Below are 19,871 nucleotides of genomic sequence, written 5' to 3'. Positions count from 1 at the left end.
AAATCTGACCTCCTGCTAAACGTTGTCACACGTCAGCAAACTCACTTCCTCGTTCAGAAGACACCAGCAGACGCGTGCGACGCCAACGTCTCACGTTTATGTACAACAATAACAGCAAAGGGCACCGTGAAGACCAGGATCCAGATCTTCGTCACCAAAGCGGGGAAACTGTTCTGCAGAGCGTGCAGCGTCGTGGTCGAACATAAAGGAGATCGTCTCCTGACAAACGCTTTGAGAGAGAACGTCAGAAACTCACGGAGGACGTCAGACGAGACGCTGAGACGCTGCAGGACAGAATCAAGGTCAGCTGGTTTAAATACGCAGGGTCAGGGTCCAGTGTTGGAATATTTTGAGAAAGCTTTTTTTAATGTCTCAGTTATTATTATTCAACTATTATTCTAAATATAAAAGTCTTTGCAGTTTTCACTTATTCCCACAATTTCATCGCAATATTTTAGAAAAGCTGCCGCAAAACCCGCGAAATCCTGCAGGGACGGTTTGTTTTATGAACACGGTGGAGAAGGTTTGGGTTAAAATGACAGGGTTGGTCAGTGGTGGACAGTAACTAAGTACATTTAGTATTGTACTTAAGTATAGTACAAATACTATAATAATTTGTTCTTCTGCTCCGTCTCAGAGGGAGATGTTGTACTTTATACTTCACCACATTTATCTGACAGCTTCAGTTACTTTACGAAGTCAGATTTTTACACAGAGTTTATAAAATGTAAAGTTTTGTTTAAACTCCCCAACAGTTTATAGGAGTACAGCTGAAACACTTTGTTGATTGACAGAAATTTAATTGTCAACTGTTTTTTTTTTTAAATGACAAACCACACTAAAAAGATTTTTTACTTTTTAAAAGCAGGTACTTTTGCACTTTGACTCAAGTAAATTAATTGAAGACTCTTAGTTGGGTCAAACAGGAAGTGAGCGGATTTGAACTCTGATGTCTTGTTGACCCGTCCTCCTCGGCGCTCTGTGAAATACCTGACGCTGCCTCGCCAGGAATCGTAGCGATGTGCCGACAAAGGCAGTGAAGAAAAAGAGCAAGTAATTCCGCGTGTTCGTTAGACCTCGCAGATGCTCATAACGCCTTCTAGTGAGAAACACTGAAAGTTAAACTTTTTGTTTGTCTACGTTGGTGTTTTCTTTTAGCATTTCACAACTTTTCCAGTCTTTTGTTGCCAGTGTCACAACTGTTTTTGAAATTTGTTGCTGGCATCAATTTGAAAATTGGCATATCTTCCAAAAACATAAAATTGTCTTCAGTTTCTTGAGTTTTCTTTGTGCTTTTTGCTATTAAATGTGGGGTTTCACTGTTTTGCACACCTTCACATTTTGTTTCTATTTACATTTTAAACAGCGTGACACGGTTTTTGGAAACGTACTGTAGAAGCACAGATTTCTGTCTGTGGGTAGATTTCAGTGGAAAAACCTGTTTCGCCTGCTAAAACTGCTCCTACTATTAAAACTAGTAGTGAACGTGCTGCTGTGAATTTACACGTTTACACGACAGCCCCCGGGGCGTTGCTTTGCTTTGTGTTGGAAAGTGGTGGGGACGATATTGGGGTCACGTGAACAAGACCAGAAGACATTTAACGTTGTTTTAATTAAATCTTCAGTGCTGAAATATGTGAGTGGGGGGGGGTTCTGGGGTTGTTTTTGACCATTAAACAGTTAATTTCCTGCATTCTGGAGACATTTTCTGCACCAATTTATGGCGGAAATGTCTTTAGTTTTAGAAAGAAACACAAAATTCAGGTGACAATTCAAAAAAAAAAAAAGGATTTTTTTTAAGGAGGGTTACTTATTTGGTCAATGCACATTTGTTTCTTCTATATTTACTTTGCATTGCATGTTTTGTTATTGTGCAAATAAACCTTTCTCTAAGCTTTTTCAGTTGTAAGTTAACATTTATTGTTGTTATTTTCAGAACAATGTTTTAAAAAAGGGGACACCTCTGCACAGCGTATTACCTCAGACGTGAACGTGGAGTGAGCCATGTTTGTGTCTAATGTTTCAAGACATCAGTGAATTTAATGATTTATAGTTCAGACTTTATAGTTCACCTGTGTTGTTGTTGTTGTTGTTTAAAGCTGGTATTAAAGTTATTTTCCTGGGAAGTTTTATTCACATCTTAGATAATGATCCTTTAAATGACCAAAATAGTTGCTTCTATTAAAAAACCAAATCAACAGCTGACATATCTGTTTTATTTAAACTCCTAAATATTGCTATAAGCATCACCCTCAGACTTCCAGCATCGTATAAAAAGTACTACTTATCTACACCTTGTAGCAGTAAAAGTACTCCTGGTGCTGCTGTTACAGTGGCAGAAGTTATGTTTCTCTTTCTAACTTTATCTAAAAGTGCTTTGAAGTGTTTGAAACAAGTTGAACATCACAGAAGAAATACTTGAAATAAATAATGAGCGAGCTGTTTCTCACCGCTGTGGACTGATGAAGGGATAGCGGTCTGTCAGACAGAAGTCCTTCAGCTCCATCCTGAACCTGATCCCAGATCAGTTCCAACAGCCTGAACCGCAAACGTCAGACCTGCAGCTTCACCGCCCCCCAAATCCACCTAAAAAAAGTGCAAAAACACCTGCTTCTGTCCTCCGTGGTGCGTTCACACGCTCAGCTTTCAGCCAGTGAAAAAGGCTTTCTGATGGTACCTTTAAGGACCAACACCAACGCAGGAAATAATGAACTCCGGTTTCCTGCAGAGAGGAGGGAGAGACGAACAGATGACTGTGGAAACCTCGTACAGACAGACATCTGGTACTCGGAGGTGTCCGCAGTGTTATTTATGTGTCTCTCCTGTCATCCCACAGGAGGCGAGGCATGGGGGAGGGGCCTGGAGGATCAGCCAATCAGTGCGCAGCATCATCCGTCTGTACAGGGGATTGACGACTTCTTCTTCTGTCATCTCTATTGATTTGGACAGTGACAGATGTAGGCCACGGCAGCCTGAAGCGCCGCTCTGCTGAGGTCAACCAAAGCATTTTACATCAATAAACACAAAACAAGACAGTTCAAAGTGACTGACAGCCTCCTTATTATGATAATAAAGCAGAACTCCAGCCTAAAACTGATCTTCTAGCAGAAAATGAATGATTCATAACTTCATCTAAGTGTTTTGAAGTGTTTGATGCAAGTTGAACAGAATAACACAAAGGCCCTCTGTGTTGTCTCTGGGGAACTTTTAACCACTTCACTACACTTGTGTACACTTCACTACATTCAAATAAAAAGGGGTTTAGTATTTATCTCCCAGATACAGCATCTCACGAAGTGAGTCCACCCCTCACATGTTTGTAAATATCGGATTCTATCTTTTCATGTGACGACACTGAAGAAAGACACTTTGCTCCAGTGTAAAGTAGTGAGCGTGCAGCTTGTAGAACAGTGTAAAGTAGTGAGCGTGCAGCTTGTATAACAGTGTAAAGTAGTGAGCGTGCAGCTTGTATAACAGTGTAAAGTAGTGAGCGTGCAGCTTGTATAACAGTGTAAAGTAGCGAGCGTGCAGCCTGTGTAACAGTGTAAAGTAGCGAGCGTGCAGCTTGTATAACCGTGTAAAGTAGCGAGCGTGCAGCTTGTAGAACCGTGTAAAGTAGCGAGCGTGCAGCTTGTATAACAGTGTAAAGTAGTGAGCGTGCAGCTTGTAGAACAGTGTAAAGTAGTGAGCGTGCAGCTTGTATAACAGTGTAAAGTAGTGAGCGTGCAGCTTGTAGAACAGTGTAAAGTAGCGAGCGTCCAGCTTGTATAACCGTGTAAAGTAGCGAGCGTGCAGCCTGTGTAACAGTGTAAAGTAGTGAGCGTGCAGCTTGTGTAACCGTGTAAAGTAGCGAGCGTGCAGCCTGTGTAACAGTGTAAAGTAGTGAGCGTGCAGCCTGTGTAACAGTGTAAAGTAGCGAGCGTGCAGCTTGTAGAACAGTGTAAAGTAGCGAGCGTCCAGCTTGTATAACCGTGTAAAGTAGCGAGCGTGCAGCTTGTAGAACCGTGTAAAGTAGCGAGCGTGCAGCTTGTAGAACCGTGTAAAGTAGCGAGCGTGCAGCTTGTAGAACAGTGTAAAGTAGCGAGCGTGCAGCCTGTGTAACAGTGTAAAGTAGCGAGCGTCCAGCTTGTATAACCGTGTAAAGTAGCGAGCGTGCAGCTTGTATAACGTGTAAAGTAGCGAGCGTGCAGCTTGTAGAACAGCGTAAAGTAGTGAGCGTACAGCTTGTATAACAGTGTAAAGTAGTGAGCGTGCAGCTTGTAGAACAGTGTAAAGTAGTGAGCGTACAGCTTGTATAACAGTGTAAAGTAGTGAGCGTACAGCTTGTATCTTGTATAACAGTGTAAAGTAGTGAGCGTGCAGCTTGTATAACAGTGTAAAGTAGTGAGCGTACAGCTTGTATAACAGTGTAAAGTAGTGAGCGTACAGCTTGTAGAACAGTGTAAAGTAGTGAGCGTACAGCTTGTATAACAGTGTAAAGTAGTGAGCGTGCAGCTTGTAGAACAGTGTAAAGTAGTGAGCGTACAGCTTGTATAACAGTGTAAAGTAGCGAGCGTCCAGCTTGTATAACCGTGTAAAGTAGCGAGCGTGCAGCTTGTATAACAGTGTAAAGTAGCGAGCGTGCAGCTTGTATAACCGTGTAAAGTAGCGAGCGTGCAGCTTGTAGAACCGTGTAAAGTAGCGAGCGTGCAGCTTGTAGAACAGCGTAAAGTAGCGAGCGTGCAGCTTGTATAACAGTGTAAAGTAGTGAGCGTGCAGCTTGTATAACAGCGTAAAGTAGCGAGCGTGCAGCTTGTATAACAGCGTAAAGTAGCGAGCGTACAGCTTGTATAACAGTGTAAAGTAGTGAGCGTACAGCTTGTATAACAGTGTAAAGTAGTGAGCGTACAGCTTGTATCTTGTATAACAGTGTAAAGTAGTGAGCGTGCAGCTTGTAGAACAGTGTAAAGTAGTGAGCGTACAGCTTGTATAACAGTGTAAAGTAGTGAGCGTACAGCTTGTAGAACAGTGTAAAGTAGTGAGCGTACAGCTTGTATAACAGTGTAAAGTAGTGAGCGTGCAGCTTGTAGAACAGTGTAAAGTAGTGAGCGTACAGCTTGTATAACAGTGTAAAGTAGTGAGCGTACAGCTTGTATCTTGTATAACAGTGTAAAGTAGTGAGCGTGCAGCTTGTAGAACAGTGTAAAGTAGTGAGCGTACAGCTTGTATAACAGTGTAAAGTAGTGAGCGTGCAGCTTGTAGAACAGTGTAAAGTAGTGAGCGTACAGCTTGTATCTTGTATAACAGTGTAAAGTAGTGAGCGTACAGCTTGTATAACAGCGTAAAGTAGTGAGTGTACAGCTTGTATTACAGTGTAAAGTAGTGAGTGTACAGCTTGTATAACAGCGTAAAGTAGTGAGCGTGCAGCTTGTATAACAGCGTAAAGTAGTGAGCGTGCAGCTTGTAGAACAGTGTAAAGTAGTGAGCGTACAGCTTGTATAACAGCGTAAAGTAGTGAGCGTGCAGCTTGTATAACAGCGTAAAGTAGTGAGCGTACAGCTTGTATAACAGCGTAAAGTAGTGAGCGTACAGCTTGTATAACAGTGTAAAGTAGTGAGCGTGCAGCTTGTAGAACAGTGTAAAGTAGTGAGCGTACAGCTTGTATCTTGTATAACCGTGTAAAGTAGCGAGCGTGCAGCTTGTAGAACCGTGTAAAGTAGTGAGCGTGCAGCTTGTATAACAGTGTAAAGTAGTGAGCGTGCAGCTTGTAGAACAGTGTAAAGTAGTGAGCGTACAGCTTGTATCTTGTATAACAGTGTAAAGTAGTGAGCGTACAGCTTGTATAACAGCGTAAAGTAGTGAGTGTACAGCTTGTATACAGTGTAAAGTAGTGAGTGTACAGCTTGTATAACAGCGTAAAGTAGTGAGCGTGCAGCTTGTATAACAGCGTAAAGTAGTGAGCGTGCAGCTTGTAGAACAGTGTAAAGTAGTGAGCGTACAGCTTGTATACAGCGTAAAGTAGTGAGCGTGCAGCTTGTATAACAGCGTAAAGTAGTGAGCGTACAGCTTGTATAACAGCGTAAAGTAGTGAGCGTACAGCTTGTATAACAGTGTAAAGTAGTGAGCGTGCAGCTTGTAGAACAGTGTAAAGTAGTGAGCGTACAGCTTGTATAACAGTGTAAAGTAGTGAGCGTACAGCTTGTATCTTGTATAACCGTGTAAAGTAGCGAGCGTGCAGCTTGTATAACAGTGTAAAGTAGCGAGCGTGCAGCTTGTATAACCGTGTAAAGTAGCGAGCGTGCAGCTTGTAGAACAGTGTAAAGTAGCGAGCGTGCAGCCTGTGTAACAGTGTAAAGTAGCGAGCGTCCAGCTTGTATAACCGTGTAAAGTAGCGAGCGTGCAGCTTGTAGAACCGTGTAAAGTAGCGAGCGTGCAGCTTGTAGAACCGTGTAAAGTAGCGAGCGTGCAGCTTGTAGAACAGCGTAAAGTAGTGAGCGTACAGCTTGTATAACAGTGTAAAGTAGTGAGCGTGCAGCCTGTGTAACAGCGTAAAGTAGCGAGCGTGCAGCTTGTATAACAGTGTAAAGTAGTGAGCGTGCAGCTTGTATAACAGCGTAAAGTAGCGAGCGTACAGCTTGTATAACAGTGTAAAGTAGTGAGCGTGCAGCTTGTAGAACAGTGTAAAGTAGTGAGCGTACAGCTTGTATAACAGTGTAAAGTAGTGAGCGTACAGCTTGTATCTTGTATAACAGTGTAAAGTAGTGAGCGTGCAGCTTGTAGAACAGTGTAAAGTAGTGAGCGTACAGCTTGTATAACAGTGTAAAGTAGTGAGCGTGCAGCTTGTAGAACAGTGTAAAGTAGTGAGCATACAGCTTGTATCTTGTATAACAGTGTAAAGTAGTGAGCGTACAGCTTGTATAACAGCGTAAAGTAGTGAGTGTACAGCTTGTATAACAGTGTAAAGTAGTGAGCGTGCAGCTTGTATAACAGCGTAAAGTAGTGAGCGTGCAGCTTGTAGAACAGTGTAAAGTAGTGAGCGTACAGCTTGTATAACAGCGTAAAGTAGTGAGTGTGCAGCTTGTATAACAGTGTAAAGCAGTGAGCGTACAGCTTGTATAACAGTGTAAAGTAGTGAGCGTACAGCTTGTATCTTGTATAACAGTGTAAAGTAGTGAGCGTACAGCTTGTATAACAGTGTAAAGTAGTGAGCGTGCAGCTTGTATAACAGTGTAAAGTAGTGAGCGTACAGCTTGTATCTTGTATAACAGTGTAAAGTAGTGAGCTTGTATCTTGTATAACAGTGTAAAGTAGTGAGCGTGCAGCTTGTATAACAGTGTAAAGTAGTGAGCGTACAGCTTGTATAACAGTGTAAAGTAGTGAGCGTACAGCTTGTATCTTGTATAACAGTGTAAAGTAGTGAGCGTGCAGCTTGTATAACAGTACAAGTGAAAGTTGAAGAAACCTGATTTAAACTTTTCTTTATGGTCAGAACACGTGAGGCCAAACAGTGGATCACTTCACAAAGTGAGGTAGAACATTCAAAACTATTATGATAAAACTTTATCAACAAATATGCACGAGTGAAATTAAGTAAAAGCTTTTTTCAGTCCGTTTTTGAACAAGTCCTAATTCGTGTATGATTCATTCAAGTGAATAATATCAAACATTAATTGAACAATTGTTACATTGTTATTGAAGAAAATAAATTGCAATAATTATTGGTATTGTTTTATTGTCCAGCCCTACGTAGACAGGAAGCAGACTGTCTACTGTGCAGCTGCAGAAGATTCAGCTAAAGACGAACGAAGAACAGCGATGGTGAAGAACCACAGCAGAGATTTCTTTGCATGGCTACAAAACTACAGTAGCATCGTGTTTCTGCTTTACATGACTGATCCGTACAAAGTGAGGACAAAAGACTAAGTTAAAATCATTTTGGGGAAGGAACCGTTAAACGCTATCATTTATTATCTCTACTAAGTATTTCTTCTACGTTAGTACGTCTTTAGTTTTCATTAGCTGATAGATATATGTTAACAGACCAGAAGAAGTAGGGTCCAGCAACCCCTCCCATTGGAGGCCCTTGGAGGGATCTCAACCCTCAGGTTGAGAACCACTAGTAAAGTGTTTATTTGATGGTGTTTCAGTTTTGAAAAAGAGAGTTTTGTGGGACCAGATCCTAAGTAAGTAAAGTCCTAATAACGCTGTTCTGTATCTATTCGATTTGTAGTAACCGTATTGATCACAGCAGCAACATTAAAAGCTCTGTGCTCTTGTGTCATTTTAGTGCAGGCGTAAATGCATTTTTAGTCTGGAGGGTAAACACAGCTGGTTTGTGGGAGAGCTGATGATATCAAAAGCTTAAAACTGGATAAAGGTATTTACTGAGCGTTGCATTCAGTATCAAAAAAACAGTGATTTAAACGACCTGTAGTGGTGATGGTTAAGGTTAAATTAAGGGTTTAAGGTCAGGCCTGTAGTTGAGATGGTTAAGGTTAAATTAAGGGTTTAAGGTCAGGCCTGTAGTTGAGATGGTTAAGGTTAAATTAAGGGTTTAAGGTCAGGCCTGTAGTTGTGATGGTTAAGGTTAAATTAAGGGTTAAAGGTCAGGCTTGTAGTTGTGATGGTTAAGGTTAAATTAAGGGTTAAAGGTCAGGCTTGTAGTTGTGATGGTTAAGGTTAAATTAAGGGTTAAAGGTCAGGCCTGTAGTTGTGATGGTTAAGGTTTAATTAAGGGTTAAAGGTCAGGCCTGTAGTTGAGATGGTTAAGGTTAAATTAAGGGTTTAAGGTCAGTTAGTTGCATTATGTTTATGTCAATGAGATGTCCCCACAGGGATAGAGGAACAAACGTGTGTGTGTGAGGATGCTGAAGCAGCACTTCCTGACACACCAAGACGTGAGAACCACACACACTAACCCGGCGTCCTAATCTCACCCTCAGACAGGCAGCTCAGATCAGTCTCACCTACATCTGCTGTTTCATAAGCGCTGCATAACTGGGCCTGTCTGTCTGCCCCGTGGAGCAGTGTGCTTCAGGGAGCTGCTTCCCAAAGTGACTTGTGAACGCCGTTTCACATCCAGTTTCACATCCAGTTTCACAAATGTCTGTTGCTAAATGTGCAAAGTGCTGCAGGCCTCTCGCGTGCTCATGCATGAGTGTGACGTTTGTTTTGATCAGTAAAGCTAACCCCCTAACATGCATTTCCTGTTCTATCTACTCTCTTGTCTTGGTCGCATTATTCATTAACTCTCACTGCTTCCTCTGGGTATTTACCCCATTAGCTGTGTTCCATTAAAGTTTGACCTAACTTGAGGTGGTCTTCCCAGATATTCCCATAACCAGTGTCGGGCAAGTTACTTCCAAAATCTAATACAGCATAGATGACTAGTTACGGTCATTTGATTTGAATTTGTTATATTACAATATTACTGCCTCTGAATTGTGATGCTTCACACTACCTTTGAGTTACTTCCACTGCTGTTTAATGGCTGCATTATTCAGATAGTAAGATGTGCTGCAGAGGTGGGTTCTAGTGATGTGCAGACGGCAGTTATATCCGCAGATCGGTTGGATATTTGTCATAAAAACTGAACATTCTGATCAATGGCGGCCGGGTGAAATAGGATGAATCTTCTCCCCGTTGAGAAATACAGCAGCATAACTTTATTAATTATTTTAATTTCCCGACACACCGACAGGACGGGCAGCCTCTCTGATGAGGAAAGGAAATCATCTGTCATCATCAATCATCTGTTTCTGCACGATCCAAGATGATAAAGATGCAGAGAAATAGAATATTGTCAATATTTTAGGCTACGCTCAGACTGCAGGCCAATCAGATCTGAGTCACCCACATGTGACTCAGATCTGATCTTTTCTGACCATGTGAACAGGCCAAGTCACACGAATCTGATCTTTTCCACTTCTGATTTGTTTATAACTGGAGTTTTTCCTCCTTTGTTTAAAAAAATCTCCGTCCCCATGAAAACGCAAACACACGCTATGAAGAGCACGCCAAACTGGCTGGCAGCGATATGGCCCTAGCCGTAAAGCCACGTTGGCCAATCAGAGCCTAATAAAATTGTAAACAAAGCAGGTAGTGGCGCACAATCTGACGTCGCGAGGCCACGGTTATGAAAATACCCGTGTTGGTGTAGACAGTTCGTGTTTTCATTGGAGCTTCCCCATTTTAAACCCAATTCTTAAAACCTCTCTTCACATTTCTCAGATTCACGGTCTTTAGGTCCATGCGACTGGTTTTGTTTCCGGTTTTTAACCTCTACTTCCTGTTTGTTTATTACAGCCAGTAATCAGTTTATATCAAAAACTGACATAAAGTGCTGCAGATCAGTGGTTTGTCTCGACATTCATGCTGGTCCTCCAGCAGATCATGACATCCTTTCATTTCATTTCCTCAGCAGAGCGGTGAAATGATCCTCGAGTGCAGAGAGATAATCTGAGTATAAATATCCAGAGATAAACGGAGTAAATCTGGATTCACACGGTGAAATCCCTCTGAGAGCCTGACGGCGTCCACACAGCTGACCCACTCACCTCGATCAGATCTGGGTCACCGCTGCTCCGGGTCGGCGCCGCCTTCACCTCACAGCAACTCGACTCTCTCTGCAGGTCGAAAGCAGCCTCACTTTCAGCCTCTCTGCTGTTAGTTGTTGGTTTTTTCTGTCTAAACAGAGCGACAGCAGCTAACAACAACTCTTTCTCTCTGTTAATGAAACAGGAAAATATGTTGAACGTCTTCTGGTGTAACTCACGTGCCTGCACATCTCATCACCTCCTTCCTGAGAGGCCCGCTCGCCGTCGTCAGCTACGAGCATTTTGATTAGACTCGTCCACTTCACGCTTCAGTTTAACAAACATTTCCTGAACCTGACGCGTTTTATCCTCTCTGGTGGCACAAAGAGCTCACAAAACACGACTGATGAGTTTTACTAGTAGAGAATTATTAATCCAGATTGAAACTGGATCTCGAACATCATCAGTGGATCTTTGCTCAGGCATTTTTATGGAAGGGCTTTGTGGTCGCCAACATTTCACTCACTCGTTAACGTGGAAAAACCTTCTGAGCCTTCAGGGAGAAGGTGGATTTGATAGTAGCTAATAGCGTCTCTCAATTTTAACCATCTACTAAAGTCCAACAATGCACACGGCAAACATCTATACACACGCACAGAGGTGTATGTATAAGTACATCTACTCAAGTACTGTACAGTATTTAAGTACAGTTTTGAGGTATTGTATTTCCATTTTATAATACTTTAAAGTTATACTTCAGTCCATGTCAGAGGGAAATATTGCTACAATTATCTGACAGCTTTAGCTACTTTGCAGATTTAGATACAAAAGTCACCTGATAAATGTTGATATATTACTGCAGTATATAAAGTAATTAAACGGATTAAAGTGATGAACACATTAATATAATCAAATCATTTATATTAAATAATTCTGAAATGAGTTATTCTGCATGTTTAGTACTTTTACTTTTGGTATGTGTGTTGTGTGTCTTAAGCTGTGTAATTACTGCTGTTGCTTCTTCACCTGGTGCACCTGAAGCCACAGGTAGGTAATCCCACACAGGTGAACGGCTGGAGGAAAGTAGGAACCGTACGTGTGCGTCTGTGCAGGTTTTGTCCTGCCGTATGGTGTTTTTATTTTTTGCTTTGCATTCAGAGCACCTGCCGTTTGTAGGTGTTTTCTAACCTCCTCTTTTGTACGAGCACGCGACGGAAATGTTTTCAAATTCAAAATTTTGGTTGTTCAATTGCCACCACAGTACTTTAAGAATATGATGCCAATTCTTTTGTACTTTGAGAAAATAGTTTGAATGCAGGACTTGATTTACACTGTATACACCAATCGGCCATAACATTATGACCACCGACCGGTGAGGTGAAGAACACCGATTACCAGCGTGTGGATCCATCAGGCAGCAGGTGAACAGGTGTCCTCATAGTGGACGCGTTAGAAGCAGGAAAAATGGGCTTGTGTAACGATCTGAGCGACTTTGACATGTGCGAAATTGTGATGGCTGGACGACTGGGTCAGAAAATCTCCAAAATAGTCTGCAGGGGCCGAAAACTGGACAAAACTGGACATTATTTGGAGAAAAGAAAGCGAGGAGGTTGAACTACCCGGTGAGATCAGAAACTTCCTCCTCCATCCGTGGTTGCAAGTAGTTCTACCGAACTTTACTGGATGTAAAAATGTCAACACAGAGCAGAGTCCTCGCTCTGCATGAAGAGGAGGCTGAAGCAGGTACAGAGGGAGGACGGACTCGCCATTTGTGGGTTTATGATTTTGTGGGCGAGGAAACATCTTGGCGAGTACCACCGTTTGGTCCAAGAGGACGAAGCCCGGTTCCGAGATAGTAACCGTTGCTACGGTGTGGTATTTGTCCCCCCTCCTGCACAGTGATTGGACGGCTGGGTAAAAAGTGACATTGACGAGCGCAGCGTTTTTCCCAAAGTTGAACATTTTTCAACTCTCGGCGACCGGAAAAAAAAAAAACGCTCAGCGCCTCGTCACGCTGCTAGTGTTTTTTACCAGCTTTTAAAAACGCGGCGCTCCTAGTGGAAGGAATTGACAAAAAAAGACACTGGCGTCAGAAAAAAAGGACGCATTGGTGGACCCGGGTTACATAAAGAGTTACATACATGTGCACATTAGACTGCATGCGTCTGTCCTACTTTGTTTTAACGGATTGTTTCAGATACAAACAGGTCAGAGTTTGGCAGCTCAGTTTGTATATTTATTCTCCCTCCTCAGGGAATCGATGAGCTTTAAGTTTTTAATCAGTGTGTGTGTGTGTCTATAAACGGCGCTGGCCGTTCTGTGAAAGTGAAAGCTGATATTCCGCTGGCTCACAGTTTCAGCCTGAGTACTGGGTGAACCTCTGTAATCCCGTTAATGCTGCCGAGGGAGAACGTGTGCGTGGAGGGATTGGCCTATAATATAAAGCGGCTTAGAGGCCTGGATCTACATAAACAGCGCAGGCATTAAGGTTATGGAGCCAGGTGGAGGATTTCAGGTGATCAGCACGCGAGAATCACCTGAAGTGACTCAACAACAACAACAACACTCTGTACACAAAGCTAGCTGGTTAGCAAGGTGCTAGTGCAGAGTGGGTCAGTGTAAACAAACCGATGTTAGGAGAAGAAAACAGTTCATTAAACTGATTATTGATGGGAAGACATCTAATTAGAAAGGAAATACCTCCAAGCCAGACTTTATCTAGCGGTTTGCTAACTTTATTAAGGTTTGGGGAAGGTGTCGGGTGTTTCAGTACACACAATAGTCCTTTAGGACACTTACACAAATTCCCACAGTTTTTTCTCCGTTAAACCAGAGCAGATTTTGGCGAGAAGTCCTGGGAAATGCCCAAATCTGTTCTAACTACAGTGAGGCAAGGATTCATCACGCCTGCTGTGGGAAGAAGAAATGAACGTCAGCTGTTCTTTTTCTCTGACTTGGCTGTGAAAAAAGGTCTATTGGAAACACGGCTGTCACTTTATGTTGACCGACATTAGGGCCCAGACTCGGGGTGTGATGATACATTTGGATCACGAGAACATGATGAGAAGATTTTTAACACTATTTAAAAAAAATATGAAATGCTAAAATATTGGAGAACATTGGAGAGTTTAACACTTAATTTCCAGGAGACATTTTCTGCTCCTGCTTTATGGTGGAAATGTCTGTATTTATTTAAAGGGAAACAGACAATTCAGCTGGCAGGTGGCAATTCATAAATATAGAAATATGTAACCAGCTGCTTGTTTTTCTTAACTTACGTTGCTTTTTTGGACAATGCACATTTGTTTCTTCTATATTTAAATTACGTTGCATTTTTTATTTTATTGTGCAAATAAACCTTTTTTAAAGTATTAAAATCTCTTGGTGCAAGCTATTTTTCAGAACATTTTTAACAAATGCTTTCAATTCAAGTGATGGGGACATGTCCCCAGCTTCCCCAGAGTAAATGACACCTATGATTGGAAACATATTTTATCAAACGCAAACATTAAAAGTTCTCTGAAGCCACAACGTCGACAGAAGTCTTCTCTAATTAAACCATCAGCTGATCTCACGTAAAGTTTCTGGAGTCACCCCGTTAAACGTTTATTCACTTCAGATCAGTAATCAGAACCAGGAGCTTCAGAAGGTGTGTCAGATACACATTCAGACATGTTTTATCGAAATTAACAATTTTTTTGTGGCAGATGTATCATGTCCAGATGTACGAAAAAGTAAATTTAGTAAATTATCAATTTTAACTACTATTTTCTAATGTATTACTGTCAACTGTATGTTTATGTCTATAACGGTCGCTGTCCAAGGCTGCTTGCAGCTTCAATATGTTTTATATATATATATGTTGTGATTGTTTAATTTGTGCCAGTAAAGATCTTAATGGGAAGAAAAAGACTCATCAGCAGATGTTCAATATTACAGGACTCTTGATCCAGTAATCTTGATCCCTAGTTGTTTTAAAAAGGAGTCAACTAGTTTACAATCTATACCTTTGCTCCCTGCAGACCGACAGTAACCACTTCTTCCATGACTAGACTTTAGCAGCTGGAGTTAGGTTTTGAACCAGCAACCGTCCTGCAGACACGACGACAACAACAGATAAACAACAGCCAAGGTGTGTGCAAATATATTTTCATTTCTTGTCATACAAACAATAAAAAACGTGAACCATTAACCATAAAAATGAACAATTTAAAAATACCAGAGACCGCAACTTACAAAATATGCTGTGTGAACACAAAAGGCTGGTCTGCGGCAGATACAGTGCATGTTATACATCTAACTTTAGCTGCTGAGGAGCAAAGTCCAGCATGTTAACTACATCAGAAAGTTAATAAAAAACACAATAAACATCTCTCTTACAGGCCGTGACAGCTTCATTCATTTGGTAGCAAGAAGGATTATTGTGGAAGAATGAATTGTTATATACACACACACACACACACACACACACACACACACACAATATGAATACTGAATGCAGCTTCGGTAGCGGAAGCTGCATTGAAGTTTGAGTTTATGTTCTGAAAAAGAAGCTTGAGTGTGCCAACAAATATTTTAAAAAAGTACAGACATGTCAAAAATTCATCAACACATTTCATATTTAAAAGTCATCAGAAGGTAATAAACCAAATGTAATAATCAAAAGTCGACTAATTCAACAAATCCCATGTTCAGATCCAGACCAGCTACGCGTGTACGGTTCTCCTGTGGGTCTCGGCTTCGAGCTCATTGGTTCCTCCTGAAGACATAAAGCTTTAAAAACACCTCACAGATAAATAATTTCATGTCTAAACCAGATGCTCACTGTAGTTTTTAAACAAACTAGTGTCTTTGTTGGGGACTATTTTCAGCGGCGGATGAATCCACATGTGGCGCTCTAGTGAGTATTTGGGGCAGCGGGACGGTGTGTGTGTTCATGGAGATGAAGGAACATGTGGAGTGCAACGGCGAGGCTCACTGATGAGTTTAATGGTTTCTGGACAACAATGGAGCTCTAAGGCTCAGAGGAAGAAGAGACATCAGACTGCTTGTTAGTCAACCCGTACTCATCCCAGGTCGCCACAAATGGACGCTCTGCCGAGACCCCTTAGCGTCACTTTTTAACGCCCTAAGGACCCCTTTAGCTTCGTTTTTGTCTCCGTGGTCGAGTTAACAATAATAAATATGCAACGTCCGGTTTAAACTTTCAAAATAAAACTTTGATTTTGTTAGGTGCATCTGTAATTCACGTTAACTGTCATCTTAACAGGCTGATAAGTTTGTCCAGCGAACAACAGTCTTAAAACTAAATGTTCTCACCAGAGAAAGTGAACAGCCGACTCCTGATAAGCTTTTTCAACAGCGCTGGTTAAATTTACACAGTGCCGAGGATACGAGTCGGCTCTAGCTTGATTGACAGGTCGCCATGGTAGCGACTTGTCAGTCAGCTTGTAGCCCCGCCCTAAAGCCTCCCCTGCTTCCTGGTCTCTGTTCCTCTAAATGGGACCATAATTTACTAAATGAACATCATGCTGTGTTGAAGAAGACTTGAAACTAGTGACTGAGACCATAAACTCATCAGGAAAGTGTTTACTGAGGGAATAAATCAGCTGACAAGTAGAAACATTTTATTTCATTGTAGCCGGACTTCTTTTTGAGACCAGAAGAGTCGCCCCCTGCTGGCCGTTAGATAGAATGCAGGTTTAAGGGACTTCCGCGTTTGCATCAGATCGCTGACTGGAAGCTTCCGCTTGGTCTGTATGTGACCACTTCATGGTTTTGGGTTACAATAACTACATTACTTACGTGACTTAACAATCAATGTTGACTTTTTGTTTTACACGGGAAACGAACACCGGCTCCTCGGTGAAAGTCCGGTTTCGGCGCCGCCCGTCCGCCCCAACCTCCTCCTTACTCAGACATACGTGTTATTTATACTAGGCTTTCTTTTAGTGTTGAACTATGAGGCTAAACGCTGCCATGTGCGTCGGTACCAGATGCTGAAGGACGTGAACCTGGTAATGAGAACGGGCTTTCTTAGTATACTTTCACTGCTGGTCTGAGTCTGAACACGGGATTTGAATATCGCCAGAATGATCTCGCACATTCATTGTTTTTGGTATAGTGAAAATCAATCAAAGTGTTTTTAATTAATCGTTCACACAGGCAGTGTTGATTTTAAAACTTTTATGGTATCTGTAAGTCCGTCACAGTGCATACATAACAACCTGCAGTGTAAATAAAAAAAATTATTTATTTTTGAATTTTGGAATCACCTTTTGTTCACAAATTTCAGGATAAAGCGTTCTGACTTCACTAACGTCACATCTCTGATTCACACCTCTGGCAATGGCTGCAGAGGATCATGGGTATAGTAGTATTTAGAGCCAGCCTGCCAGACTGAGCAGATTGTTTAAAGAAAAGATTAAAATGGGAAAACAGAACAGGGCAACCGGTGGCTCCATTAGATATGATTTTCTTACCTATGATTGGGTTTCTAATATTTTCCATATTAATTATCTTTAAATTTGACTCTTGTAATATTAAATTAATTTAAAATTTAATCAAGATCATTTTTATTTTATCCAACAGAATTACATCTGGGCAGTGTGGAGATTTACACCACCTTCATATGTCAAGTGAAAAACTAAATAGCTGTAACTAAGCAAGACGAAGCTCCTTAAACTCTTTTACTTTCCACGCACAAGCTAACACTTTCCAGCCTGTTTATTAGCCATTGAGCTAACAAGCTAAAAAAAACTAAGCCAGAATATAAAATTGTAACTAAATTGTAATTAAACTTAAATGGATCAACTTGGGATTCATGAGTCATGTCCTTTGTATTTCAATGGCTGCAGCACAAATAATTTTTCAAGTAGAACAATGCTCCTCCAATTAAGCCAGCTATTAGCTAACCCAGCATATTAACAGCAGGTAAGAACACTAACCTTAGCTAGTTCCTAGCTAGGGGATGGATCATTACCAATGCACATGGAGTGTGTTGGAAATTATTTCAACAACATCAGAACAAACTGTAGTTTCTACATGAGCAACACTAGTTACTGCTAGGTTGCTTAAAATAGTAACGTTAGCATAACTTTTCTGTAGCGTGCAATGGGGTCAGATATGTTTGGTAAATTTAGGCTCGAGCTATAAAATGAAGAGTGGGATTGTAATTAAAGCAGCCAACATTACTTTTAATTGTTTTACTTCATGTAATTCATTCATTAACAAAAGTCAGACGACGTTTTCTTCTTTGTTTACGTCTCCAGATGACGCCCTTTAAATCTTTGCTTTATTAAACAGATTGGTGATTTGTGGTGATAGTGAACGTGGTGTTTTATATATTATGCTGTAGATTATGAATGTAATGCATTCTAAAAATCATACAAATACAGTTTACACACCTGGGCGTCAGTTAGACAAAGATCTACAGTATAAGGTGATGTTAATGTCGTTCCCTCTGTTTTTTAGCAAGTTCAAATGTAAAGTTATTGTTTTTCACCTGATCTGAGCTGAGTGTTTCTCTGCAGGTGTCACCCGGTGAAGTCTGTTTAGTTTCCTAATATAACAAACACACATTACTGTTTCTTCTTCTACTGCACAACTTCACACGTCTCAAAGCACTTTTCTACCACTGAAAATAACCTAGCAGACTTTTCAATACATTAAACGTCCAAACAAGAGTTGTGGTTGATGAACTTTGGCACAGTGAAGGCCGGCCTGGTTTGCACTACGAGGCTAATTAGAGCAAGCCTGGAGGTTAGCCTGGTTTAAACACTGGGCTAAACAGGGTTAGACTGGTTTAGACTGGGCAGAAATCATGTGGATTTTATATTTGTACTGTTTTAACTTACACTGCACATTTTAACATACCTTTGTGTGAGGTTTTAATCCCCACATTGAACGTAAACACTTAACTCCTGATCCTTTCTTTTCTGGAATCTTAAAGCAAAGAATTGCTGAGACAATGAACACAATAAATCGGGACCAAAACCAAGTGAGGTTGTACTTAAGTGGCTGAACAAATAATTTACTAACTTAAAAAAGTCAATTTAGTGTTAACTTACTCAGTTACTTGTTGTAGGAAAGCAGGCAAAGTTTAACTTAACATAAATTAAGTTAAGTTAATATTTTTCAATATTTTTTGTGACAGCGCCTCCTACGTGAGTGTTTTCCAGCTGGTGTGAATTTTATTTTGACGTTGGGATTAGCAACGTTGTAAGCTGTATAGATCACGGTTATAGATCGTCAGCACAACTGGACCCGTTAACGAGGGATGGCTAATGCTATCTTACCCTTTCTGGATGAACACAGCACTGAGTGTGAGACAGGTAAAGGTAACAGTCAGAGCTAACGTAAGCAAGAAGGGCTAACTAGCTATCTAGCCTAGCCTGCTAGCTTCTACTTTCCAAGCAAAATACAAACTTATCAGCACAATGGGTCCTCCCAAACGATGACTGATAAATCACTAAAGGTACATTTAACATTATGTGTAATAAAAATACGATCAAAAACTGTTTAATCCTCTTGAGTAATAGAGAACTATTCACACTTAGTCCTCACACAAAAAATAGGAAAATTCATATTTAATTTTTGAGCTAGTAAATTATGTTTACCGTCACTTTATTATACTATCCGTTAATCCTGTTCCCATTCTGTAGTTATTTTTCTTCTCCAGAGAAAATCCAGTAATTCTGTCCACTACAACCAAAAACATTTGTTAAGATCTGTGACGCTGCGACACCCTGCCCCCCCAACCTACATTCTCCCCACGACATATAAATACAGAAATCAGCCGTCATAGAGAGTATGGCGTTAAAAAAGGGCGTTGAGTTTATGAGATATGGCCCTGTAGTAAAGCCCAAGTCTAGTCTAATCTATTGTAGTCTAGTAGATTGTCTAGACCAGTTTATACTGGTGTAAATCGAGCCCAGTCCAGACCGGTCCGGTCTACGCAGCCACACAGTAGTTTGGTCTGCGGGACATGACGTATCCTCTCCTGCAGACGCAGCGGAACGAGCCGTCTGTGTTCACGCAGCGAGCGTTCACGCACGGGAAGTCCACGCTGACTCCATCCTCACACTCGTTTATATCTGCAAACAGATAAAACAAAGTTGTTGTTGCAACGATTAGTTTTAGATTAGTAAAGTGACTGTAAACAAATGTACTATTTTAATTTTGATAATTGATTAATCGTTTCAGCCATTTTTTAAAGCAAAAATATGAAACATTTGCTTCTTTGGGTTTTGGACTGTCGGACTAAAGAAGAAATTTGAAGACGTCACTTTTGGGCTCTGGAAAAATGTGATCTCTTGACATTTAGGCTCGAGCTATAAAATGAAGAGAGGGATTGTA

General features: G+C 41.1%; 1 protein-coding gene across 8 annotated transcripts in view; it reads right to left on the bottom strand.

Moving 5' to 3' along the window:
- Nucleotides 1–16,207: 16,207 nt before the first annotated feature.
- Nucleotides 16,208–19,871, bottom strand: part of LOC119882727 (latent-transforming growth factor beta-binding protein 4-like) — a 101,649-nt gene continuing 97,985 nt past the window's right edge. For all 8 annotated transcript variants that reach the window (XM_038692937.1, XM_038692934.1, XM_038692938.1 and 5 more), the window contains one exon: nucleotides 16,208–19,609. In XM_038692937.1, the coding sequence (XP_038548865.1) occupies nucleotides 19,467–19,609 (143 nt within the window). In that variant the 3' untranslated portion in view covers nucleotides 16,208–19,466. The remainder of the gene's footprint in view (nucleotides 19,610–19,871) is intronic.

The sequence above is a fragment of the Micropterus salmoides genome, unplaced genomic scaffold, assembly GCF_014851395.1.
Source record: "Micropterus salmoides isolate LMB-PRFRI ecotype aquatic unplaced genomic scaffold, ASM1485139v1 Ms_hic_scaffold_3, whole genome shotgun sequence".
Lineage (NCBI taxonomy): Eukaryota > Metazoa > Chordata > Actinopteri > Centrarchiformes > Centrarchidae > Micropterus > Micropterus salmoides.
This window is presented reverse-complemented; position numbering and strand designations above follow the sequence as displayed.